Here is a 27,368-nt window from a genome sequence, read left to right on the forward strand (position 1 = left end):
CCCTAAGTCAAAATTATTATTGTATTTCCAACTATGATTAGCTATCGATGACTTGTCATTTTCGCCTTTTCGGATGCGAAACTTCAACGCTGTTTTAGTTTGGCCAGCATATTTCAGTTTACGTTAATATTTCTGCAGACAGATAGCGTTACATTCTCATTCGCTTTGTTCCTTTTGGGTGTAAATACAACCGTGACTTTCCCTTCGTTCCAGATTTCTTAGCTGTTGATGAAGAGAAGCCTGAACCTTTTTGCTCTAAAATCTACGCCAAACGCAATGTCGTTACTATGGTAATTTTATGTTTTACTTTCTCGTGTTTCTCTTCTGTTTAAAAATGAAAATGATTTTATTGACAAAACAATTATTAGAGGCACTTTATTTGTCTAACATACATTGAAATGTAATAACAGCGCTTGACAATTTCAGTTACGTAAATTTCCATAAAAGTAATGGAAAGGAAAGCTCATACATTGATTCATAATTTTGCTTTATCTAAAAAGTTTTTATAATTATTTTTACATTATAGTTTAGTGTATTATCATGCTGGCCTTTTTATTCGTAGAAATACAAAAGTTAAAGCTATGGCAATTCCAACCACTAATATGATGCCGATGGCCATGCCCACCATGTTTAAAGCTCGTTTTCTTCTTTTCTGAAGGAAAGTTCGTCTGTAATGAGCTTCCCAGTCTCTAAAATTGATGGGATATGTTCGATAGAGTTCATCCATCTGTAAAAAAAAAATATTGTATTAAATTGTTAACATTCTAATTGATTATAATAATTTTATGGTAGTCATTAATTATTGTAATTATGTTTTTATCTTTGAGCTAAAATATAACTGCATACTAACACACTGTGAAAAAGGAAATTTCTTAATAATTAGTTTTAATAATTATGCGATTATAAATGATTATTATAATTATTCAATTAATTATAATAATTATACTATAACAAATAATCATTACGTTTCTTTTTTTTTGGGGGGGGGCTAACACTAGGAAGACAGCAAATTTATTTTAGAGAAAAGAGCGAAAAAAATTTTTATATAGAAGATCACGATACTGGCAAATGTCCTACAATCTGGGCAGATCCCGCTCAAACAGGGTGGAAACATTTGTGTGTTGAATCTTTGTTTTCTTAGTACTATTTAAAATAATACTTCTGCTAAAAAATACAATTCTATGATTTTCAATGATGTTATTTTTAAAAGCATGATTTAAAATATGCGCCGTTCATAAAAATTTCATAAATTGTGAATTAAAAATTTGAGATTCTTGGTTACGAATCCTAGAATTGAGTTTTGAGAATATGAGTCAAAGGCGCAAAAGACAGCTGACGACAGAAACATCCGATATTCCCTATTTCGGTAAATTCTCTCTTTCCGGCGAAGAAAGGACTCTTGTATGATCTCTTATTCCACAGCCTTAATAACGCTTAATAACCCTTTTGTGATCTGGTAGAATGTTTGCCACGGTTTCACCAAAGTTCCGTTCAGTGAAGCTCGCTAGCCTCGTGCGGCTGTTATGCAAGTAAAATATATGGGTGAAATATGGTAAATTACTCTATGTCCAAAAGAAATAATTTATTTCAATTCTTTTTACATACAAAGTTATTAGCAAATTTAAAGTGAGCAATATAATTATTCTATGTTATTTTTTGTTAGTTTAAGAAACTTAATAATGTTATTCAGAAGTATTTAAAAAATATTGTATTGTACTGATTCTATCAAAAAATTTTGAAAAGAAAATCTAAAAATTAGATTTGCTTGTGGATGCTTTATGTATTCATGGATGGATGCTTGTTGGTTGTTTTACAGGATGGGTCTGCCGAATTTCTGAGTTATCACTAGCGGCAGATATTTAATTGGGATTGTCTGTGAGCGGACCAGGAAACACATCAGAAACATTTAATATCATACAGAATTTCATGTAAATTAAAAATTGATGAGCAATTTATGGCTGTTAGAAGCTTTGGGAATTCCTAATAAATTTGATGACAGTCATAGTTTATAAAACTATGTTACCTTTAGAAAATTTCAAGAATCCTCAGGATTTGAGAATAACAGATAAATGGCTTGCTTTCCGTGGAGTGCGTGTGCTGGGGAATTACGAGAAATGATTAATTAATTCATGGAATCAAGCTAACCATGGATTAATAATTCTTATTTATTATTATTCTTGTTTAATTTTTATGGTTACTGTGATAGAAACTACTATGACTATATGCACCACTCTAAAACAGTATTTGAGACCCCCCCCCCCAAAAAAAAAATTTCCAATGTTCACAAAGAATCTGCAGGAAGCTAGTTTTTTTATTGAAACGATACAGCATAAAATAGCACACTTTTTATTCACTTCCGTAATGGAGGATTCAGTGTGTTGCTCTTTGCAGTACATAAGCAGTTCACTTTTTCCACAATGTATTAGTGCTAGAACGTTGTTGTTGAGGGTGGCAATTTTGCCCATGTTTTGTTATGCTGTTTTTCAGCATTGACAAGCTTTCGGGATGACCTCGAAAAATCTTGTTTGTGAGAAATTCCCACGGTGCTATCGGAGAAGGTGAATGAGACAGTCCATCTGTGGAAAAATTGCAACTTACGTATGTCTTGCATAACTCAAAAAACGAGTAGCATTGGAATGTTAAAATTTTGTATACAGAACTGCTATAACATGTAAATGTGCACCTCCTATTTCGGTTGTAATCGGCCGCGCCAAAAGTGTATATATATATATCCACTCTGTTACTCGGCTCAGTGAGCTCAGTTTCTTTATTCTTATATGTTTGTAAGTTTTGTATTTTTTGCTTTAAAAAAGATTGAATTATGTTGTTCTTATATTCCGATTAAAATTGTTATGCCTTTAGTTAACTTGCATGCAATAATTGTAGAATTATCAACAATTTAAAGTTTTTAAGTGTGATAAGCCTAATTTTTGTTTACTATAGCAGCCACATTTGTTTACATTTGAAACTTAGCACTATAGTAGATTTGCTACCAATCTAGAGAAACTAAAGCTTCGCAACAACAAAGTAATGTCTTCTTTTACTACTGCAAATTTAATCATGCTTAATCTATTCTGGAGTTATCATTTTAGTTATTAAGTTATCCCATATATTGACTCAGCATAGCGTTCAAAACAAATTAAGTCAGTTTCCACGCCTTCAGTGTCTTTTTGCCGAGAGAGACCAAAATTAAACTTCCAGTTTTGTGCACTGAAAAATCTGCCTTCTTGTCCGCTGGCCGAATTGCTTTTTTTTTTTTTTTTTTTTTTTTCCCTCATAGAAACTATAATTTTAATTGTAAATTTTTTTAAATTGTTTTAACTGTATTTGTTATGTTTTTCTATATCTTTCAATTTTTAATATAGATATTTTGAGTTTTTATGTTTTTTTGCCTTGTCACGAAGTGAGAACTGAATTAATTGAATGAGAAATATATATATATATATATATAACGAAATTGAAGGAAACAAGTTTAAATGAAATGCGTGAAAAAAATGTGTATAATTGAATATTCCGTACAAGGAAGTCATATAGTGTATACATCAGCTTTTTTTTTTTTTTACTTTAGAATCATAATCTGAACACAAAAACAATATCTGTAGTTCATTAAGCTACAAATATTTTTCATTTTAAATTAATGCAAATACTATTACGAGATGGCTACGTGCCAATACCGAAGCCTGCCAGTGTTTTCTGGAACACAAATTCTCTGAGATTCTGTGAATAAGACCTCCATTTCAAAAAAATTATATTTATTAGTACTTTTTTCCTTATGCATAAAAATGCTTCTCATTTAACCTTTGGACATCAGAAACCTTTTCCTAAACTGATATTTTATATTTAGTTACGTAGAAATGCTAGCATTTCTCTGTTCAATTTGTGTAAGGTTCTTGAATATGATTTTAATGTCAAATATCTCGATCAGTTTTTGCCGTACAGAAGTTACACTTTTTGTGTTTTATTTTTTGTAAGAACAAAATTTTACTGCATATAAGTATCAGAACCAGAGGAACACATAAAAAGTTAGATTTCACAATTTTTACGATTCATTTCCTCAAATTCAAAAATGCCCAAATAAGAAACTCTTTTGCACCTTTCAAACATTTTTGTAGGTGAAAGTTTGTGAGAAGGGACCATACCCCATATTAGACTCATTTTCAGTTCGGTATCTCAACATGAATTTTGGACACCCCTACATTATTAGCTTTGTAGAAATTGTACGTACATAAAATGATTTTTGAATGGTACGTCTCTTACTCTGTTATAAATGTATACAGTCAAAAGTCTTTAATCCGGACTCATCGGGACTTCGACGATTCCGGATTATCGTTTCTTCCGGATTATAGATCATCAGTTTGTAAGCACAATTGTAAATTATTTATTATTTATTAGACAAATACCTATTGCAACAGCTAATTTCTGGATGTCGTTCTATTATATAATTTTAAAAAAATATACATTGAGATGATGTACACTTGAAATGTTTAATGGTACGATGCAGTAAATACGTTTATGTTATGTACATTTACCAATACGTTACGTGTAGGTTATTAAGATTTATCTTTAAATAAATGTTTGTCTTTTACAACCATTTTACGAGTGATTAATTTAACTACATAAAGGAAGTTAACAAGTTTAAATCTGGTAAGATGGCATGCAGAAATTATAAAATTAAAAATATGAAACCGTGATTTATGAAATAAAGAGCAATTATGATCTAAAGGGTATCAAAATTTACAAAAAGAAAAAGCTTAATATTTATTTGTTTACTTTATTAAACATTTCTTTCAACGCGCGCATGCGTAAAGCATACATTACGCATAGTCGAAATTAGAAAATTGCAACCAGAAAACTATTTGATTTGTATTCGTGATATTTATAATGACGAGGAATTTGATTTAAATCATATAAAAAACGGAGCACATCGAGATGAAATGTTACATTTAGTAAGGAGCTATAAGCCGAATAAAATAAAAACATCTGCCTTGAAGGTAAGGATAGTGCTGACAGATCAACTTCCAGTTCATTGCGCGCCGCGACGTTCCCCCCTCGCAGAGCAGCGTGAAATTGATAAACAGATTTCGGAATGGTTAGAGAAACAAGGGATATGCCTTTATCCATTTTTTGCAGCAATTCCAGTTTTTGTTTGATGGACATCAAAACATGCTTTCGCTTTGTAGATCCTTTGGCAGCTCCAGAATCGGAAATTCTTTTTGACATAATCGAAAGTTCAAGCTTACTTTTATAAAATTGCTCTAACAGTCTGCAAAAAATAATAAGCCGGATCCAATTCGAAGATTAAGGAACAATGCAATCTGCAACATTAACTGAATTAGATAATTTTAGCTTAGCTTATACCGTGTGTCGTACATTAAACGCGCATGCGTAAACGTATTATGCGCTTGGGTAAACACATTATGCGTTTACGTATCCGCAGAAAGTTTAAAGCTTTGATGTCCGGATTATAGATCATCCCGGATTATGGACGTCTGGATGAAAGACTTGACTGTATTCATATCGAATTTCATTAAAATCTGTCCATTAATTTTCAGAAAATCGACATAATGTGCAGATTCTTTTAATTTTGCACATAAATGTATCATAATGCATAGCTACACAACTAATGACTTTTTAAATACACTGTTTATTTTTGAAATATTCGGTACTAAATGTTTAAAGGAAAAGTTATGGAAATTAAAGTGCATTAATATAAAACTGAACACGTATTTTTGTGCTTTTAGGGCATTGCTACGAACGGCTGTTTTCAATAACGAGAATCACAAAATGACAGACACCGGATTTCTACACATTGCTTCATCAAGATAGTGCAGATATTGATTGCTTAAATAAGTAGAAGGGATGCCGTGAATCACATGAAATCAGCGTTGTGCCTAACAAAAGAAAATTTGTAGAGACATTAGGATTTACTACACCACGAAGGCACGCTGGGAAAGTGGGAGAAATACCTTATAAATTAAACTGCTGGAAAAACGGATTTCGTGCTATTTGATTAATTAGTGCGTCAATTTCTGTAAGTAGTTATAAGGTCATTTTTAATTTAATTTAGTTATATATATATATTCATTGGCGATTTTGACGAGAAACGTTAGGTTGGGAATCGATACGTCTGTTCCAGTGGTTCCCATTGGGGTCGGTATTGAACCCCCGGGATTCGATGAAATTTTAAAGTGTTCAGTGAGGATCAAATGCTTCGGCAGTTGATCTGTTTGTTGATATAAAACTACAGAGGATGTTTACACATTTTTCGAACGATTTCGATATGGTTCTAAAAAGAAGCAAATGTTTTAGGATAAAAATTTTTGGCAACAGGCTTATTAATTGAAATGCGGAATATCATCTGCTGCTTTTAAATTTATTCTTCTTTCAAACAGTCGCATGTCAACAAGCTATGGAATGAAGGATATGTTTTGGGCTTTCTGAACAGCTGTATCTGTATTCCATAATACGAAAACGTTGAGAAACGCATTGTGTTAAAATGTCTAAGTGGAAGATGCGCAACATTATTAATCGGAATACGAAAACCACCAGTCATTACTTTTACATGGAAAGAAGACTCCAAACGAATACCTGAAAAGGTACGTAGTGTTTCTAATGTTTCTAAAGTTAAATCTCTAGTGATAACAGAATATGTGCCGACCCAGAAATCAATCGAAGAGTCTTTAAATACATCTGCAGCAACAATAAATGAAATAATAAACCAAGATTTACTTTAAAAAACTAGAAAATGTAATGTTAACCAGATTTTGCCGTGGCATGCTACTTAACGTAGTGCAATTTGTAGAACTCTTCATGAAAACTATTTAGCAGAAGATAAATGGAAATACTTTGCAACCTTAGGTGGAGCATAGTTTACTTAAATGATTGTAGCGATAAAAAACTGTTCATTATCGAAAACAAATACGCAAAATTATTAATCGGAATGGGAAAAATCCGTCAGTCATTACTTCTACATGGAAAAAGACTCCAAACGAATATCCGAAAAAGGTACATATTGTTTCTAATGTTTCTGAAGTTAAATCACTGTAATAACAGAAAATCCGCCGACGCAAAAATCAAATGCAGAATCTTTAAATATATCTGCAGCAACAATAAATAAAATAATAAACCAAGATTTACAACTTAAAAAGCTATAAAACTTAATGTTCACTACGTTTTGCCGAGGCGTTAGCTCAACGCAGAACCCTGCATCTTCATGTTTAGCAGGAGATAAATGGAATACATTGTGGCCCACGATGAAACATGGGTTTACCTAAATACGTACAATAAAAAAAATCTATTTATTATCGAAAACGAAGAGAAACAAATGTGAAAAATCTGGTTTCATCGAAGCAAATAGAGTTTCAGTCAGCAGTTGATTATTGTCGCAATATTCTCTTACAACGGGAAATTAGAAACAAGAAGAGTGGGAAAAAATGTTAAATTTAACTCAACGTACTATCGTGATAAAGTTTTTCGTCTGGTATTTATAGAAAAAATTCCGTTTCTTTGTGCCAATGAATATAAAGAGTAAAACTTCATCAAATAACAAAACATTTACAAATCTGGGAATATGCAAATTTTGTCTGTGAAATCGAAAGTTATGTGTTTTAGATAACTAAAAAAAATGATATGCGTTGAATGTTTTGTAACTGTGAATACGATGTTTCAGCAAGATGACTGACCAGTAGTCTGGAGTGCCATAGATTGTTTAGAGGTGGGTCAAACGCAATCCGTTGCTGCGAAAGGAGTTCCTCAAAGTGTCATTTCCAGACTATGGAATCAGTTTTTGAAAACTCGAAATGCCCGCCGAAAATCGGGGCAAGGCCGTACGCCTGAAACAACACAAAATGAGGATAGGTATTTAACACTAAGGGCCAGAAGAAACTGCGATATGAGCTCCACTTTCTTGCAACAGAACCTTTAGAAACTGTTTGAAACCAACTCCACTATGTGGGTTTGTATGCTTGCAGACCAAGGGTTTGTGTTTCGTTGACACAAGATTACCCTACTGCCCTCAAAAGGTGGACACAGGAGTAGCTCAGATGAACGCGAGATGAGTGTAGCAACGTGCTCTTCACGGATGAGTCTCGCTTTAGTGTTCAACCTGACAGCAGATTCTTCTTTGGAGAGAACTTGGTACTATATGGAATATTTGTGTATGAAAATAACCGATTTGGCGGAGGGGGAGTGATGGTCTGGGCCGGTATTTCTATCAATGCCACACCAACCTGCACATTATCAGAAATGGAGCAGTAATGGCTCAGCGATATAGGGATGAGATCCCCAGACCTATTGTGGTCCTTTACGCTGCAGCAATGGAGGATGATTTCATTCTCAGGGCCGATAATGTCAGGCCACATCGTGCTCAGCTAGTGAACAATTTCCTTTTCGACGAAGGAACCCTTTGAATGGATTGGCCAGCATGTTCTCCAGATAAGAACCTAATAGAACATGTTTGGGACATTCTAGGCAGAAGGACTGCTAGTCCCTTTTAAGCCCCAGAAATAGTCCAGCAGTTTGAAAGCTCTCTTTTACAGAAGTGGAAGAGAATACCCCCAGTACCTCATTGATTCTATGCCTCGTAGGTGTGCGACATTGTTTTCAGTCAGTAAAACCATACTCCTTATTGAAACTCATTCGTATCCAAGATATATTTTTTTTTATTTGTAAAATATGCACAAATTGGGCATTTTTTGCTCACCGACAAATATCGTCAATAAGATTTAATTATTCCTTGTTCTTTGCTCTTTTTCTTTTCTCATATCTTATAATACCTATACATCACATCAGTCACCAAAACATTTCCTCATCCGCAGTTTATATCCAAAATCATGATATCATTTATTTTGTTTTGTTTGTTATTCAAGTGTATATAAAATAAATATAATAGAAAAATATAAAAAACTTTTTAATATATTTTAAAAATCAATAATGTTTTGAAATATGCTGCATTTTCTGCGGAAAAGTGCGTTATAAAAAATGAATGCTCAGAAGAAAACACAACAAAAAATTACGAAGAACGGAAAGAAATAATATTGCTATATACAAGCCGCTTGTAAAATTTAAAAGATTATAATTTTAGCTTCCAATACATTGAAAATTTGAATGATTCAGCATGGCTCATAGAATCGTGAGCCTCTGATATATTTGGTCTTGGTATTATCATGCATAAGAGTTGATCGCATTGAAGGAGTATATTGAAACACTCTTATTCAAAACACATGCATGCGCTAAGTTTGTAATTTAAAATTGATCCGAGAGAAATATCTCAAAAAAGTTTTTACCGAGCAACATTATTGACTTTTTTTACCTAGTAGAGGCAGGATTCAGTGGAGTCAATAATTGACTACAGAAAACAAGAAACACTATTTGAACGAGGTTATTTAAGAATTAAGTTATATCGAATATTAAAAAAATTGCATCAATACATCAAACGTAGCCATCAGATTCATTAAAATCGACCTTTTGTGCAGTTAGAATCGGTAATTTTGTTTTTGAAAAATTATCTATATTTGTTGAAAATAATAGTAATATAAAAATAATAAAACATAAATCTGATAAAACATTTTTTTTCTCAAAACATTTGATTAGATTCTTAGGTTAATTGATATCTTTAAGCTATTTATAATCAGTTACATGTATTATAATTAGGTTGTGTGCTGTATATTATAGAGAAAAATATAAGAGGGTCGATGAAAGAAAAAGTTTGAGAATCCCTGGCCTATTTCAATGATGCATCTGGTGTCACTTATCATTTTCCTTCTCTTTCCTCCATAGATGACATGTACACTTTTCAGTCTTTTGGCGTTGTTTTCCCCGTGTGCACAGCGATCTCTTTCGCAAAAAGTATCAGAAAACTGCTCAAACTGGGCATTGTGTACTGACCAATATTACTCAAGAACAGTTGAAAATTTAACGTAATGAAAATAAAAGAGAGAAAACTTCATAGTTCCATTAGAATTCATAAAAAAATTAGAGTTCATACAAAATAAATGCACTCAGTGCAAAAAGAAATACTGATCAGAAAAATAGCTATTGGATTTCAAAAGCTGTATACTCAAACACACTTGTACTATGCGCATACTTAGGTTGTCATGTAAATACTTCTTGGCGATATCGTAGGTAACCACATAAGCATTTTACACATTTACACTAAACTTATTTTTTCAATTTTTTTTAATATTTAGCTGTTCAAAATGAACGGATCATACCTTTATTGGCTCCTTCAGTCCTCTGGGTATTAGTGGAGGCGCTTTTTTAGATTTTAAACCATTATCTTTAGCTCCTTGGTTTGTTAGAGCATGGCCATTCAAGTGCGGAAGATTCATCACAAAAGCTGCATTAATAGTGTCTCCATTGGCTAGCTTATTTCCGTCCTTTAACACTCTCATGGGAGCTGAATGAATGTGCCTATGCTGAGATACATCCGTGTCCGAAGCGAACTTGACTCTTCTATGCGAAAGGCAGTAACAAGTGCAAGGATGGTTGGGAAAATTGGACGGATTGGAAGTATCCTTATCGAGGACGGACGCTAAACAGTGTTCGCATTTACATTTCTTCGGTTCTCTTAAAGATCGTCTTTCTGACAAAGACTGTTTTAGACGATTTGAAATGTGAGAGCTGTCCGTCTCTCTGGAACTTCCATCGGGAGAATAGCGAGGACCAGATGAATTGCGTAAATTCTCTTTGGATGAAGTAGAAACACCTTTGTCCTCTGAACTTCTATTGTGTGGCTTAGAATTATTATCAAGAAAGTTCTTAGGAGTGGAGTAAGGTGCCCAAGAATGTCTAGCCCTTGCGAGATCATGGTGGTAATAAAGTGGGTAGAAAACGTCATCATCGGACGACGGTTGATACAAAGGATTGTGGTGGTGGTGATGCATACATGGACAACACATACCAGAAATCTGGGGAAGATACACATTGTCGTAACTCCAGTGACCTGGTAGCAACTGATGAAATGCCAATGGCCGGTGAGCATTTTCACATAACTTGCATTTATGCGAGGAATGAGTCTGTTGAGAACCTGAAGATTCTCTAGGACTTTCTCTTTCTCGTTTCGACTCTTTTTCAGTCGATTGGTACTTACTGCTGCGAAGTTGATATTTCCTTGATTTTGTAAAACTGATAGAACTGGAACCACTAGATTCGTCCTGGCGCGTCACTCCATTTGAATCTTTCCTCGAAGGCGATTTTTTGGACGAATTCGGCGTTTTAGGCGATGTCGTACTTGAAGTGCTCTTGCGATCCACAGACTTAGCTTGGCTGTGGTGATCGCTGAGAGCACTATCAGTGCGTGTCACTGCTTCTTCGCTGTTGCTAGGAGACACTTGCTCTCGCTTTGGCACTTTATTGTTGAGAGCTCTTGTCAGAGACTTCATAAGATCCATTTTTGTCTTTTCGATCTCATTGTCGGCTACGGCACTTGAGGGTTTTGGGTCTAGCGAATCTAGAAATGTCTCTGATGAACGTTCATTACCCCTTTCTAAAAGCCTTTGCAGTTTTTCTTTGATTAACGAGTTGGGCCTCTTGGCATCTGTCGACCCTGACTTTTGCCTGTCTTCCCGAAGGCTAGTGTCTGTAAGACTGGACATGGTGAGGCTATCGAAAGGCTCCTGCGATGAATCACTACTTCCGCCGTAATGGCTGCTATACGAATTGGCACTGAATATATGACTGCTATTTGAGGAAGCGGAAGACGACAAGACGATTACGTCTTCTGGGTAGGATACTCTGTGAACATCGGCTGACACAACCACAGCTTCAGGATGAGAGTACTCGTCTGAGTCTGAGCTCATGTGTCGAGCTTCCAGTGAGCCCACATCGTCGGTGAGGCTGTCCGCTGTGGTCAAGCTTTTAAACTGACCGCTGGAAGAATAGCCAGTGTCGTCAGAAGCTCGTGTCTCGTTCTCTCTCCTTTCCTCACTGAGAGATCTCTTCAGACGGAGGGTAGGCGTCTCATTCTTCGTCTCGTTCTCGTCGTCCTCGAAAATAGGATTGACTCTGTTGACGGAGTAAACTTCCGGAAAAGGGGATTTGGTGAGGTGACTGCAGTATAAAGGATCATCAGTGAGCACGAAATTTAGAGGCTCTCTGTGTGTCTGCCAATGGCTGAGCAGCAATTTCAGCATCTTGAAAGGCTTGCTCGAGCCTGAAAGGAAAAACATTTTGTCTGTCAATATGCCTTGAACTTAAAATGTTTAGAGATATGAATAAAACATACGGTAAAAATGCAACGAATTGGCAAAAGTAGTAAAAATACAAGAAGGCTCAGGAAATGCCATATAAATGGTTAGATTTATAGCCGTTCGGGGCTGTCCCCGAACTTGTCACCTCTCTTGATATGCTAAAAATAACTGCAAAATATCGAAATGACACATAAGGAAATGAATTTAAACTATGTGCGCTTTTGAAGAAAACTTTTAAATCTAACGTTTTAAAATTATATTATTTTACTAGTTTTTTGTTGCGAAACCATCGAGGATATTATAGAGGTCTACTTGATTGCTCCAGCTGCTGCCATGTAGACAGTAAAGAAGGATTTTTTAAATGCAAATTTAACATTTCTAGTTTTTAAATACTACTTATACAAAATAAACATGTGTAGTTTCAAAATATTTTCTAAATGATTTTTAATTAAAAAACTCTTCTCTAGAAGCAGCAGTGCTTACAGCAGCTGTAAGGAAAGTTCTCAAGAGTATTACAAGATTTGGAACTTTGTTCCGGAGATCGCATTTTAGAATAAACTACAAAAAATCAAAAGGAGCGCCCTTCCGCGTTTTCCTTACCAATACCGGAAATGGAACTCTTGAAAAACTTCTCTCTTGACAAGAAATTCTTCGTTATTAATGTTACAGTGATCAAAATTTAGTTTATATTCGTAATTTGCATTTAAAAATTTCGATGGAATAAAAAAAAATTAACAAAGGTTTATAGGTCTTGAAATTTAGTGGTGATTTCTTCGAATGCTTTACCTCGAGTAAAAACAGTTCTCTCTTGATTTTATTCGGTATGCAGTTCAAAATCTCATTATTTTTTACGTGCCTCGACGATCTTACATAATTAAACCTATGGGGTATTCTCTCCCTCCTTCCAGCATGCCTTCGTGGTGTAACGGTAACTCACTCGGCGCGTATTCGAGACGTCCAAGTTAGAGTCCAGACCAGGACATTGCTCATTTTTATTTACCATTTTATTTCATAACCTCCTATAAGTGAAACTTTGCATTTGTCACAGCCTTTTGGCACGTCTGCCGAAATTGCAATAAATCGCAAAAATAGTTTAAATGGACTACCTCTGTAGGCTTTCTTCCGAATAACTTACCTTTCAGAATATCCTATAAAATGAAATCCCATGGGCCATCTGGGCTATGCCGAGACCACTGTCTTTCGCCTCCATAACGTTCAGAATACCGATGTGACATTATATCTCATCAGTAGCTAGAAGGTGGGAAGAGGCGATCCCCCTGGGCGGCATTTTTCATATGAAACGTTATTTCATAGAGGTTAGTGATGTGGACCGTCGAGAAGGTGAAGAATACCGAGATTTTGTATTGCCGTATGGAAATAAATTGAGAAGAAAATACTTTTCGCCGCAAATGAAGTATTCAAAGAAATCATCACGAGATTTAACTTTTTATATCTTTTTTTATTCCGCCGAAATTTTTGATTATTACTGATCATCAATAAGGAAGAATTTCTGGTCAAAGAAAGACGTATTTCAGAGTTGCATTTCCGTTATTGTTAGGGAAAAAAAACAGTAATGTGGAAGGGCGAATATTTTGAGTTTTTGCAATTTGTTCTATCCAAACATTGTAACAATTAACTGCAAACGTTTTTCACAATTGCTGAAAATGTTGCTAGTTGTTACAATGATGTTCTAAAAAATCATTTAAGAAGAATTTTAACGTTTATTTTGCATTTAAGAAATCTTTCTATACTATCTGAATAACAGCAGTTGTAGAAATCAAGCAGACCTCTAAACTCTGTCATCGACGTTTTCGCGAATAAATAATAATAATATAATTTTTATTATTATATACATTACATTAATTTTTTTATTATATTCATTATTACTATAAATATTTTTATTAATGTATTTATTGTATTAAAATTTTTATTAGATTTAGTCTTATTTTTTTACTTTATTATTTCATTTGTTAAAAATTTTGAATTCATTAATTGATTTTAAATTAATAAATTGCTTTGTCTACCTTTGTCTACATTATTTAAAAAACATAAAACCAAGACAAAAACTATTATTTTCGAAGTTAAACAGCAGCAAGACAAAAATTATGAGTTTCATCTATTTAATTGTTTGTTTTCTTTAATTTGTGCATTTATTGTGTATAAAATAGTATATATACATATTCAGAACTTACTTACATACCATTAGATATTAAAAACTTGTAAATGAAACTGCCACATTCGCTTTACGATAGGTTAGAAATTCAAAATTACATTTTTTATCACTCCTGACCTTGGGAACATTTTGAGGAAGGGTGAAATTATATTCATTATCCGTTAAAATAAAATACTCCAAAATATTCTTGCAAATTTATTTTATTTCGTCTTAATTTCAAATTTCTACGAAAACAGAACAAATTAATAGTTAAACTGGATTCTGAATCTAGAAATCGGCTTATCCGCGTGAAAACCGACATGGTGGCAACAATGGAACTAATGAGTTCCGGTTGCTGACCAAAATCTGTGAATGGTTTGTCTGCAAATAGTTAATTTTGTACGAAAATGTGCACGAAAATGTCTTTTCTGTCACCATTAAAATCTTCGTTTCTTCAATAAACATCACAACTTTTACATTCTGTTCGATAGCTAACTGGTCGTTATCAGCCATTTTGCAAATGCGGTTTTGCGGAAAATTAGAAACCGAAATTGAAATCGAAATCGAAATTGAAATCTACCGGATTTTCTATGAACTAAAGCTCCTAAAAACTCGCTTTTAACATTAACTATAAAATATTAAACGTAATTGAATGGCATGGCATTTCGTGTGCCATCATTTATAATTTAGGAACGGATGCACATGCTATATACTTATAATTCAAATAATTCAACACTTATTCATCTTAACACACTTCTAAAGCGATTTTCAAGGAACAGTGTCTGTAGAAAACATTGCGTACTTTTTTATTTAAAAAATCAAAGATTTAGGTTAGAATGTTAGCAAATTTTTGTATACAGAATGAAAAAAAAAAGTCCATCAACAATTGATTTTCTTATCATATCAGATAAAGGTACAGTTTGAAATGCAGAGGATGTCTACACATTTTTAGAATAATTTCGATAAATAATTTTAAAAACGAAAATGTTTTGGAATAAAAATTCTTGGCAACAATTTATTATTTGAAATTACAAACATCATCTGTTACTTTTGAATTTATTCTTCTTTCAAAATATCGGATGTATACAAGCTGTGAAGTGAAGGATATGCCTTTGCGTCTTACGAAGAGAAATACTCCTATTTCATAATTCAAGAACGCTGTGAAATGAATCACAGTAAAATTTCTAGGTTAAATAAGTAAGATTATTAGCCAAATAAGGAAAAACCGCCAATCATAACTTCCACATGGAAAGAAGACTCTAAATGAATACTCGAAAATGGTACGCACTGTTTCTAATAATTATAAAGCTAAATCGTAAGTAACAAGAGAAAATCCGAACCAAAAGTTATTTAAAAAGTCTTTAAATACATCTGTAGCAATACTAAATGAAATAATGAACTAAAGTTTGCGATTTAAAACGTTAAAAACATCATGTTCATAAATTTTTGACGAAACATGTGGCTCAACGCAGAAGAATTTGTAGAACCATGTATGATAGGAGATAAATGGAAATACATTGTGAGTCTTCAGGAAGCATGGGTTTATCTGAACAGCTGCAACAGAACTGTTTGCTTATTATAGAAAACAAAGAGAAAAAATGTACAAATGTGGTTCCGTCCATTCAAAGAACGTTTCAGTAACAGATTTATGATTGTCGCAAAAGTCTTTTATAATGGGAAATTAAAAATAAGAACAGTGGGAAAAAACTAACTGATTATACTATGAAGAGAAAATTTTACGTCCTATGTGTGCAGAAGAATATCCATTTCTTTATCTGAATGACTTTTAAAAAGTAAAACCTCATGAAGACGAAGCAAAAAGTTATACTTTGAAAAGTACAACTGTATTCCAGGACAAAATAAAGAGTGATCGGGTTGTTGCATATATACATTTCTAAGGTATTTCTGAGAAGTTCCCTGACGTTTCACTTATACACTATTGTGACTTTGGTCTTTGGAAAAGAACTCTTTCTAAGCGCAAACCAACCACGATGGATGGACTCTGGAAAGTAGTGGAAGAAGAATGAAAATTCATAGCCATGGACATTTTACGTAACGCCCTTCTCTCACAACAATACCGATGGAGACTATAATCCAGAACAAAGGCTATCAGATCGAATATTTAAAAAAACACATTTCACATTTTAAACATTAATTAAAGGCCCTGAAATCACTCTAAATTTATGTAAACACCCTATTCAAATATGATTACAATAGTGGAGGTCTAAGCTACATAAAATGCATATAAGAAATATTAGAAAATTTAAATTGCTTTACCCTGTATGAAGAAAATGATCAGATGATCGTAATGTATTTTCATGTAAAATAAAAAAATTGCAACAAGAAACATTATTTACCTAAACATTTCAACACAAATTTGGAGTATCCAAATTATTATGTGAGTTACTGATTTACACATTAAAAAAATATTACAAGGAATATTTTGATTATATTTATTTTACAATAAGCAAGCTTAAAACAGAGAAAAAATAATACATTAGAGAAAAATTGTAGTGTATGTTTCGATATTTAGTACATGATCTATGCAAATAAAATTCAAAATATAAGTGTCCCAAAACAAATGTATGCCGTTGTAATAGTTTAGTGTTATTTATTAGATCAGATTTCGCTTAAATTTTAATAGGCGTTTGTAATATTTAATAGCTAATGACGTATTTTAATGTATTTGCAACAAATACGTATATATTCACAGATGAAGTTATCTTCAACATCGATGAGATACAATTGAAAGAATTCAGCAAAATCACTTAGAAAGTTGCACTATTACTTTCCTTTTCATTCTTAATTCTTTTTACTTTAGTAAGCCGAATGTGCTCTTTAAATTTCACCATCACTGAATGGCAGCGTGACTTGCTTTGCTTAATGGAAATTACGCAGACAGAAGCAGGTGTTCGAATGTCTAACATTTTTAACAATGATAAGGAAACAAAGCTAACAGCATCTGTCCTTTTATTTGTAAATTCCAAACATGTAGCAGGAATATGAGAGCTAATTATCTTTTAATTATTTTTTGCGTGCCAATTCTGTTTAAATTTAATACGTGCTCATTAGAATGCAGTGGGGAGGTAATTGCTTGCTTAAAATTCTATTGTTTGAGAAAGGTAAAATGTCTTATAATGCTATTTACGAGACGTAGCAAGTAGAAAAATGTATGCCATTCATTTCCAGCCTAAAAGTGTTCATGTATTTGTAAGATATAAAGTATATAAGCAAATTGCTGACTTTAATTTTGCAATAGCCCCTTTGTTCTTCATTTTAATTTGTATTTCTATCCTATAATAGTAACTAAAAAGTATCAGCATTCTTTCTACGCAATAAATCAGCTCTCCAATATATTGCACATTTATATAATAACAGAATCCAAAAATGTAAATTAGACAATTTTAGTATATATATATATATTGCAAGATTAAAAAATATAGAATTAAAATATTATAACTAAAATTAGCAATAACCCCTTAATTCTTCATTTTAATTTGGGTATTTCCCCTTTGTATTCTAAAAATAGTAATGATTTTTCTGAACTGCTTCATTTCTAGAATATTCCATGACATATGACTTTTACAAAACTATGATCACTTAGCTAATTCGGAACTTAAACCGAAACCTTTTCTCTTAATAATCTTCCATATTGAAATAACTACTCACTCTGCTATGACTTCTATTCTTGCTAAAACGCTGCTAGCGTTTCTTACTAGCGCAACAGTATCTAAAATGTAACTGTTTTGGAATAGGCACGATTAGTGTGTTTATTTGTTTATACCCGCAAAATGTTTACCTACAATAAAAGAAATACGATTTAAATCTGCTACGGTTGCGTCTTATTGCATCTACATGACTTCCAATTTCTCATGGTTTAATTTTATTAATTAATGTTATCAAAATAGAGTGGACAAACATGATCTTATTAAGCGGCGCCTACTATAGTGTACTTTTACGAAAGTAATAATATCGAAACTCATATTGCAGTTGCAGTTACTTCTTCAGTTAAACACCAAAACGGAGTTAAAAAGTATCAAGTGACTATTTTCCTTTCCTGACAATTTCGAGAACAATTCCATTAAGTAAGAAAGTGAGCAAAACAAATAGGAAAGAAAGTAAATAAACAGGTAACGAACTATTATTGCAGGAAAAGAATACATGAGAAAAACGAGGTTAAAAAAGGTTTGTTTTTTGCAGCTTTCCACGCTTGGATGCATAGTGTGAAATATAACTATGGATTTGGGGAACCAGAACAAACCAAAACGGATGAACAATGGTGTTTCCTCCCTACCTGTGCTGTGGATTCAGCAGAAATACCCCAAACACAAATGAAAATTGGATGATAAGAAGTAAAAGTGTCATATTTATTGAAGAATGTCTTTATACAATTACTAATCAAATTTGAATAAAAAATATCAAGAATTTATTTCTCAAAAATAGGCGCAACTAATAATAACCAAAGGAGAAAAATTAAAATTAGTAAAGAATTATTCAAAAATATAGTTAGTATAATTGAGCGATATTAGGGTATTAGCGTATACAGTGGCTCACATTTCTTTCCGGACACTTGTGCTTTCCAGTATTAGGTACGAAGCACTAACAAATTAATTTTTAGTGCAAAGGGGCGTTGTTACTGAGGGACTATTGTTTTCGTTTTGCGATTTTGCGCCGAATCACTAAATGTCCGTTTCACTTTTCAAACTGTTGCCACCAAGTATTATCGCCCTGTATTATAGTTGAAGAAATTAAATAATGAAAAATCTGCATAAATGTATGTATGTTTCCTATATTGTGATAAAACAACAGTACCTAGAGCCGTCAAATTTTGAATGACGTAATCCTACTACGAATATGGGCATCTGGAGGCCCAAATTTCAAATTTGGAATTGTTGTATTATCGATTTCATATTTTGTAAAACTTTAACGAATTTTGGATTAACAAACTCAAGGATTTCAAAGTGAGCAATGGCAACTTTGTGCAGAAAAAACATTTTTATCTCCATCGCGTGAGATTGTGTATCGGAAATTCTAAAGATATGCTGAATTTTAAATTATTTTGCGATATTACTCTTGAACTGAATTTTATGGTTTAAGTGCGAAGAACATGATATTTAATAAATAAAGGCAACACACAAAATTAAAAGGTTAAAAAAACGCTCTTATGGACGTAATTTAAAATCTGAAACCTTTCAGATTTTATTTATTTATTTATTTTTTCACGCATACTGTTGATTATCTTTTTTGATACTTGCTTGTTTTCGAAAAAATTACTCAAAGAGATTTTGGTAAAAAAGAATACCTTATTAAAAAATTCTGAAAATGAACTCACATACTAGGTAATTGGACACTTTGAACAAACAGTTATATTTAATCAAAACACGAATGGGTAATTAGGACATTCATTGTTGGATATCCTTTACCTAAAATTACATTTTTCATGCACTTTGCATGAACTAATTTTTTGAGTAAGAATGCTCTGTTCTGTGTACTTATTCTGGCTTTCAGTAGAGCTTTCGAAGAAGTGCCCTCATAATTAAGATACAATAACACGCCGAACAAATATTAATTTAGAAGTCAAACAACAAAAATCAGCGTTATATTTTTAAATTTCACACAAACTGTGAAAATTTAAAAATATAATGCCCCCATGTTTCCCAATTCTTTCTCCAAATCCCTTCATACATTTTCGGTAGGATTTAAATCCACAGAATATGGAGGAGTTTTGAAAACTTCAGCAGAGTTGTATAACAATCACAAGCAAAGATTTAAGGCTATAAGGTTTAGGGTTTAGTATCATTATCCTGTTAGAATTCGAATGGATTTTGCATTCCAAGTTTTCTTAAAAATGCTTTCAGATTTTCACTAAGAATATTTATATTGTTACGAAATGTACGGTAAGATGGCTTCCCCGCAAAGCAGTTTTAGGGTTGCCATTAAATGACAAGGGAAGGCAGGGTTGCCACATTTGGCGAGAAATCGCCCATTTGACGACAAAACTGGCGATATACCATGGACGGATGGAGAACCTTCTGGAACGAATTCTTACCGGTTTAGACCAGAATGTTCTCGAACACAAGCCGAAAGCTATATAAACCCTGCTGGTCCGCAGTAAGTTAGTGTATGTGCCTCGTCTAGCGAGCTAATAGTCAGTCATTGAGCGAGTGTCTCGAAGTCTAGAGCTGAGTTGGTCGTCGAGTGCATCGAGAGAGTCTTTTAGTGCATCGCGAATTAGTGCATCGTCGAGTTTTGTCTTAGACTGTGCTGAGTGAGAGCTATACTCTTGTGTATCGTCGAGTGCATCGCGTGGAGATTCTCGAGAGTACGTGGAGTTCCGAGAACGACCAAGCAGAGTTGGGAGCTGTACTCGGGTGCTTTGCAGTGAAGCTGTCTCCACCGTTATTGCCTGTGTCGCTGAACGTATCAGCGTGTTTATAACAGTTCGACGACTGTAAAAGTGATTTTGGAGCTATCTGATTAATATTGGTAAATAAAGTGTGTTTCGATACTTCATCAAGTGTTGTAGTTATTCACTCCAAATCTACGAACCCCGTACGAACGTAACAACCAGTGTCAGAAAAGAAAAACGCAACAATATATTTATACCGATTCATATTATTTCTGTGTAAAGTAAATTTCCCGTCTCAGAGAAAGTGAATCATACCCAGATAATTAATTCATGCTTAACAGTAGGCACTAGATTTTTAGGATTTAATTCTTCATTTGGCTTTCAAGGATTTCGTTTATCGGATCTAAATGTATTCAGTTGTAGCTCGTTGGAAAATATAACATTGTTTTAATATAGTAAATCGTTGATTACCATAGATTTTGTAAACATCGGAAATATTTTCCTTATTTCCTAGTTACCAAAGAAATTGCCCAAAGTCGCTGAACGCTGGTAGTTCGGTCCGAGGTTCGAATCCTACAAGCGGGATGGCTGCTTGGGCGTTTTCGTGGTTTTCTTCTTGTGTAACGTTCATACGAGCCAGTTTCCCTTATAAAGTCCTCCAAGGAGCCATACCTCCTTTTAGGCAGACAGCACCTCGAGGCTTTGCCGTAATCGCATCCCCCCCCGAAAAAAAATGAAATTGGTTTTTGCTTATCTACCATTGTACCTATATGTTTTAACGATTCTTCTGATGATTTTATGAAAAGTTTTCATTGCAAAAATGTTCAAAATCTGCTGTAAGTTTTGAAGTATTCATATTTTATTTGGTATTGCGTAGGATAAATGTTTGAGGTTTTCGTATTAGCTTGGAGTGTGGTCCAACAATCAGTTCATGTTCAACACTTCCACACAATTTCCATCATTTTATTATGTCAAAGATAATGAACACCTTTACATCAAGAATATTTTGTACGTTTCGAATACTTTTGCCATTTTTAAAATGATGAATAGTTAATTAACAAAACTTGTCATTAATTTGCGGCATTTTGCCTTGCTCACCTCAGACAGGGAGCCAGTAATATATTTTGCTAAACAAGTAATAATTTCCAAATGCAGACGATAAGTCTTGAGATGTATTTTCATTTAAAATGAAGAATCAGGTGTAAGCATCATACGATTTCCTTGTACGGCCGATTATGTTATGTACATAATTGCTGTACTGCATTTAAACTAATTTCCTCGAATTATTCCAACTTGAATAATTGATCCCTCAAGACAAATTGAAAATGACATCAAAATGCAAATTTTAAAAACCATCCCTCTCCTTTTTTGTCGTACGGCAATCAAACTTCTCGTAATTTAATTTTTTCATAACGAGAATAAAAGCTTACAGAATATAAGTATAGGAACAGAGAGACCGCATTTAAAGTTAGATTTCCTTAATTGTCCTAAACAACTTTTTTATATATATATATATATTGACATTGTCAAAAGATGAATATTCTCCTCATTCACTTCTGTAGCTGGAAGTGTATGACCACGACCAACGATAGCGAAAATAAAGGTCGAAAGGGCTTTTAAGCCGGGCAACGGGATGAGTACACACACACACACACAACACATATATATATATACACTCTTTTTCAAAAAACTCGAAGCACCATGAAGGGAGTGGTTGTTTTTGATGAAACTGACTGTGTGTACAGCTCATACACAGATAATAAAATGATTAAAAAACCAAGGTCATAGTACCTGCTCATGGCTCACAATCACCCATTGAGTGTTCAAATTAGTAGTTGGGCGAACCGCCCCTGGCGGCAATGCATGCTTGAATTCGTCTAGGCAAGGAGTGGTAGAGGTTCTTAATGTCATCCTGCGACACATTCTGCCGGGCATTCATCAGTGTTCGTTCCAGATCTGCGATAATTTGTGGTGCCCGAATCTGGCGGCCCCAGACATGTTCGAATGGTGAAAGGTCTCATGTCGCCTATCATGTCGCAGACATGCTAAATTGATGAAAGGTCTGGTGACCTTGTTGGCCAAGGAAAGAGTATCAACTGCACGGGTACAGTCCAAAGATGTGCATGCGGTATGTGGCCTGGCATTATCTTGTTGGAAAATGGCCCCAGGATGATGTGCCATGAAGGGTAATGCAACCGGCCGCAGGATGGTATCAACATATCGTTGAGCTGTTACAGATGTACGGAGGATGACTAAAGATGACATTCTGTCATAAGAAATAGCGCCCCACACCATCACACCAGGGGTAATGGCCTTTGTAAAATAATGGCTGATTGGGACCGCTGGCCCCGTCCTATCCAGACACGAACATGGTGGTCATCTGCCTCAAGAATGAAGCGGGATTCATCGCTGAACACTATACGATGCCAGTCTGATTACAGCCATGATGATCGGCTACGATACCACTCCAGACGACACCGCCGATGTTGTGGGATCAAAGGCAAACGTCTTAAAGGCGTGAGCGTAACCCCGCCTCAGACAAGCACCGTGAAATAGTGGAAGTCACGTCTATACCTCCCGTTGTACCGTCCACCATTTCACGGTGTCGACAATGATACCGTTGGGGTAGTTCCGGGTTGGCGAGCAATCATCCTATCTTGCCTCGCATTTGTGATCCTTGGCCTTCCAGAGCTTTTATTTTGTTGGCAATTTCCTTGTAGCAACCATTGCTGCCAACATCTTTGCACAGCAGTGTCTGTGCACTGCAGGTGACGGCCTATTGCTCGGTATGACCACCCAGCTTCACGCAATCCTAGAATGCGACCACGTTCGAAGTCGTTTAGGTAGGTTAGGTCATTAGGTCTGTAATCTCTTCGATATCATCGAATTGACATCTTTAGTTGCTTCTTCACAGAATTACAATGGCAGCAACAAAAAAAGATAAATTTTCCGCCTCTGTTATTGGTTTTATACTTTGTGAATTGCGCACTAGAAATGCACGCTATGATCGCAATTCCTGTTCATTTGCCTTGACACTTTCATCATTTGCATGTTCGATCAAGATGTTTTTGCATACCAAATTTCGTCACGATCGCAAAAGTCCTGTGCTGCGAATTTTTTGCAAAAGAGTGTATATTCTTTTGGTATTGCCCATTGCAATTAAAAAATATATATAAACGTGTACTACAGGATGTTACAACAGTCTCACATACAAATTTGCAACGTTCTATGGCAATCGTTTCTGAGTTATGCGAGATACATACGTACTTACAAACATCACGAAAAAAATTAATTTTGAATCCTTTTTGCAACCCGTTTGGAAAAGAGTCCATTATTTTGTCCGTACAGATGTCGCGCAAAAACTAATCAGAATATATTCGAGAACGATGTAAAGGGATATTTCTGTTAAAGTATGATATCCGAAAATTTTTCGCGATCACAATACTTCATTTACCTTGTGTGAAAATAAAAATAATGATAAGAAACTTCATCTGCCGAAACCTCTCAAAGGTTTCGAGTGCCAGAATTATTATGTGAATTATGGAGTAGTACGTTTTGAATAAATTTCATCGCTACAAGGAATATTTTGATGATACTTCCTAATGCAGTACTGTATTTTAATATTTTATACAAGTTATATGCAAACAAATTTCAAAAATACAAGACCATTTTATTGTGGAGGCACCTAATAGGCGGCCACCGTTACCTCCTATGAAGGCACAGACACTTTTACATCCATGTCGGTGGCGTAGCTAGGATTCCAGCACCCGGGGATAACTGAAGAATTTGCGCCCCTTTCTGTGTGCCAAGAATGGAGAACATTTCATTAAAAAATTTCGTAGCATCAATTTGGTGCCGCATGGATTCTGCGCCCGGGGACAAGTGTCCCCCCTTGCCCCACCCTAACTACGCCACTGATCCATGCCTTCTCCGGGACTCGAACACGGGCGGTATGAGTACAACAATAGACTGGTAGACTGCTAGCTCAGGGAGAGCGTAAAAACCTGAACCCATCCTTTCGGGCGATGGTTAAAATCTGTACTCTTTATCATTTTTGATTAATTTAATGTTGTTTTTTTTCATATTCAGGTGACGCAAGTTTCTCACCCTGGTCTGTATTGAGTATGATTTTACTGTTCTACAAATAAAGAGGTAAACTCAAATGAAAGCTCCAGAAGTTCATCTTTCGAGCACCAGATGGCGACACTACTCAATATTCAGTTTTTTTCGATATTGCTTTTACTGAATCTCTACCTGAAGCGTTCATGCTGCGAATTTTAATGCGCTAAATTAAAATACGAAATAAAATATATGCACCTACATTTATTACATATATAGAAAAACATAAGTAGAAATTTTATGTGCCTTAAATGTGATTTTTATCCGATTTATTTTTCTTAAATAATGTTTTTTACAGCAAACTTTGAAGTTCGTTTCTAAATTGCCTGCTGTCTACGAGCTCGAAGTTTAATAAATTAAATTTACAATTACATTCTTTTCTTCTTATCTAAACTGATATTCTAAATCGAATAAATTTTTGCATTACTTTTTTAATAATACGGTAAAAAGTGATCAGTTAAGCGTTGCATTAAAATTAAGTATCCTTGAGCTCATTTTGTCCGGTCTCGTAATTGCTGTAAACTTTTCCTCCAGGCGCACCTGTCTTGCTTGTTTGTTTTCCCATTATCGAAGAAAACTCAATATTATGAGCGCTTTTTTTTTCTTTTAATCAATATATACAGTAGTCCCATTATTTGCGGTTTCAGTGTTTATCGTGTTATCAGAACGTTTTGAAAATTATAGAAATAAAATGCCTTTAGGAGTTACAAAAACATATGGAAAATGAATAGTAGTAGTAAAATAACAAAATCAAGTCATCTTACTAAGAAAAACTGAATATTGATATGATAAACTAAGGAAATAGTGGGCGGTGGGAAAAAGAAAAATACACATGGCAACACTCAACACTATCGGGAATTTAAAAATAGGCTGCTTTTAAAAATTGTTGCTATTTTACTGTTGAATTTTAAGCTGCGTAAGTGTGAAGAAAACGATGTTTAATGATATAGTTAAAAAGGCAAAGTTGTATTAACAGGAGTGAGCCCAAGGGCAGATTAGTCAACTGTGAGTTCACTGAGAGCATAAAAATCTTAACAAATCCTCTGGTGCGACGTTAAAATCTGAACCGTTTCCGAATTTGATTTAATTATGCTTTTTTTCATTTATTATTATTATTATTAGGCCAAAATATACTCTTTGGATTGTAACAACGTGATGAAAAAATGCGAATAAAGCAAGTTTTCAAAGTTAACTAACTGCTCCGTGCTTTCAACATAAGCATTTCTCAAAGCAACTCATTATTTGAACTTAGAAAAATGGAACTAAGAAACTCTAATTTATTCAATGATTTTTCTGTTGTTTTGATCAATTTTATAAAGCACGCAAGATTGAATTGGAAACGATGTTACGCTTTAGTGCTTGTCTTCAAGTTTTTTAACTTTGGCCTTGCTTTGTGATGGGAGCAATTGCTAATGGCAATCGTTTTTACAAAGTAAAAAAATGGTAGAGTAACTGAAATTTTGAAAAAAGAAAGAGAGAGAGAATACACACGAAGATATAGTAAGGAACAAGAAATAATTGCTTACGTGTATAACAGAATCGTTCAAAACATTTCCACTGCACGCTATACATACGAATTAAAAAGCAAATTCGAATTCCAGAAATATTAAAGAACGGAGTTCTTTAGTTATCATAGGGGGAGATTGTTGTATAAAACAATTTTTTCCCTTAAATTCACGGGTTTATTATAAGCTTTTATTTAATTCACCGACAGTATTTCACAGGTAATTCTGTCATTGATTTTTAACCTACTTCCTGATAGGCTAACGAATTCAGATTTTGCCCTCACATTGTTTATCGATGACAATGCAATGAGGAAAGCAATTCTTTTAAAATATTAGATTTATATATTTATATATTTTTTAATTTAATTTTTTGCACATATCTTCGTTCAACGAACAAACCAAGCATATGAGAATTTTACTGCTTGCACCATCGAATACAGCGGAAAAAATCTTTTGAATGAAAATCGCTCGATTTTGTATAGTATTTGATATCTATGATTTTCTATTAATGTTTAAAATTTCAGTATCTAAAAGTATATTGGATATAAAGTTTTGAAATTTTCACAGGCTTAAATTTTTCGCTCTCTATTAAAACAAGAATGATAAAAAAAAATTCATTGAACAATTTTGAGTATATTTTTAAAAACTGTGTTGCAGTCTGAGGAAAACGGAGGAAAAAAGCGTTCTGATTTGCCATCTTGGCGCGTTTAATGACGAATTGACGATATTCGTTTTTTCGTTTTAGCTTCAAGTAAAATGTCCATTGTAATATTGCTCTTAACGTCCAATTTCCAAAACTAAATATTCAATGCGATTGCTTCATTCTCTGAATGACGTTCAGTTATTTTTCCTTGTATCATATTTTCTTGAATTTATTGATTGTATTTTAATACTGACTAAAACTTTTCATCATTGCTAACGTGCAATTCAGACTAAATAACAGAAAATAAAATGCAATTTAAAAAAAAAAAAAAAGGTTTTTATGGAATAAGCTTTAATTTAAAGTGAATATGTTAATTAATGCGCTAAAAGGAGAAAAATAATTTGTCATATAG

The 27,368-nt window shown here is 34.0% G+C and overlaps 1 protein-coding gene across 5 annotated transcripts in view; it reads right to left on the reverse strand.

Annotated features, from left to right (window-relative positions):
* Positions 1-344: 344 nt before the first annotated feature.
* The window catches only part of LOC118181311 (uncharacterized), a 273,825-nt gene continuing 246,801 nt past the window's right edge, over positions 345-27,368 (reverse strand). For all 5 annotated transcript variants that reach the window (XM_035350425.2, XM_035350424.2, XM_085823929.1 and 2 more), the window contains 2 exons: positions 10,212-12,151; positions 345-727 (listed from right to left, as the gene is read on the reverse strand). In XM_035350425.2, coding sequence (XP_035206316.1) covers positions 539-727; positions 10,212-12,131 — 2,109 coding nt within the window. In that variant the 5' untranslated portion in view covers positions 12,132-12,151 and the 3' untranslated portion in view covers positions 345-538. The remainder of the gene's footprint in view (positions 728-10,211; positions 12,152-27,368) is intronic.

Source organism: Stegodyphus dumicola, chromosome 9 (genome assembly GCF_044657685.1).
Source record: "Stegodyphus dumicola isolate Sdum_Otavi_A_Nest chromosome 9, ASM4465768v1".
Taxonomy (NCBI): Eukaryota; Metazoa; Arthropoda; class Arachnida; order Araneae; family Eresidae; genus Stegodyphus; species Stegodyphus dumicola.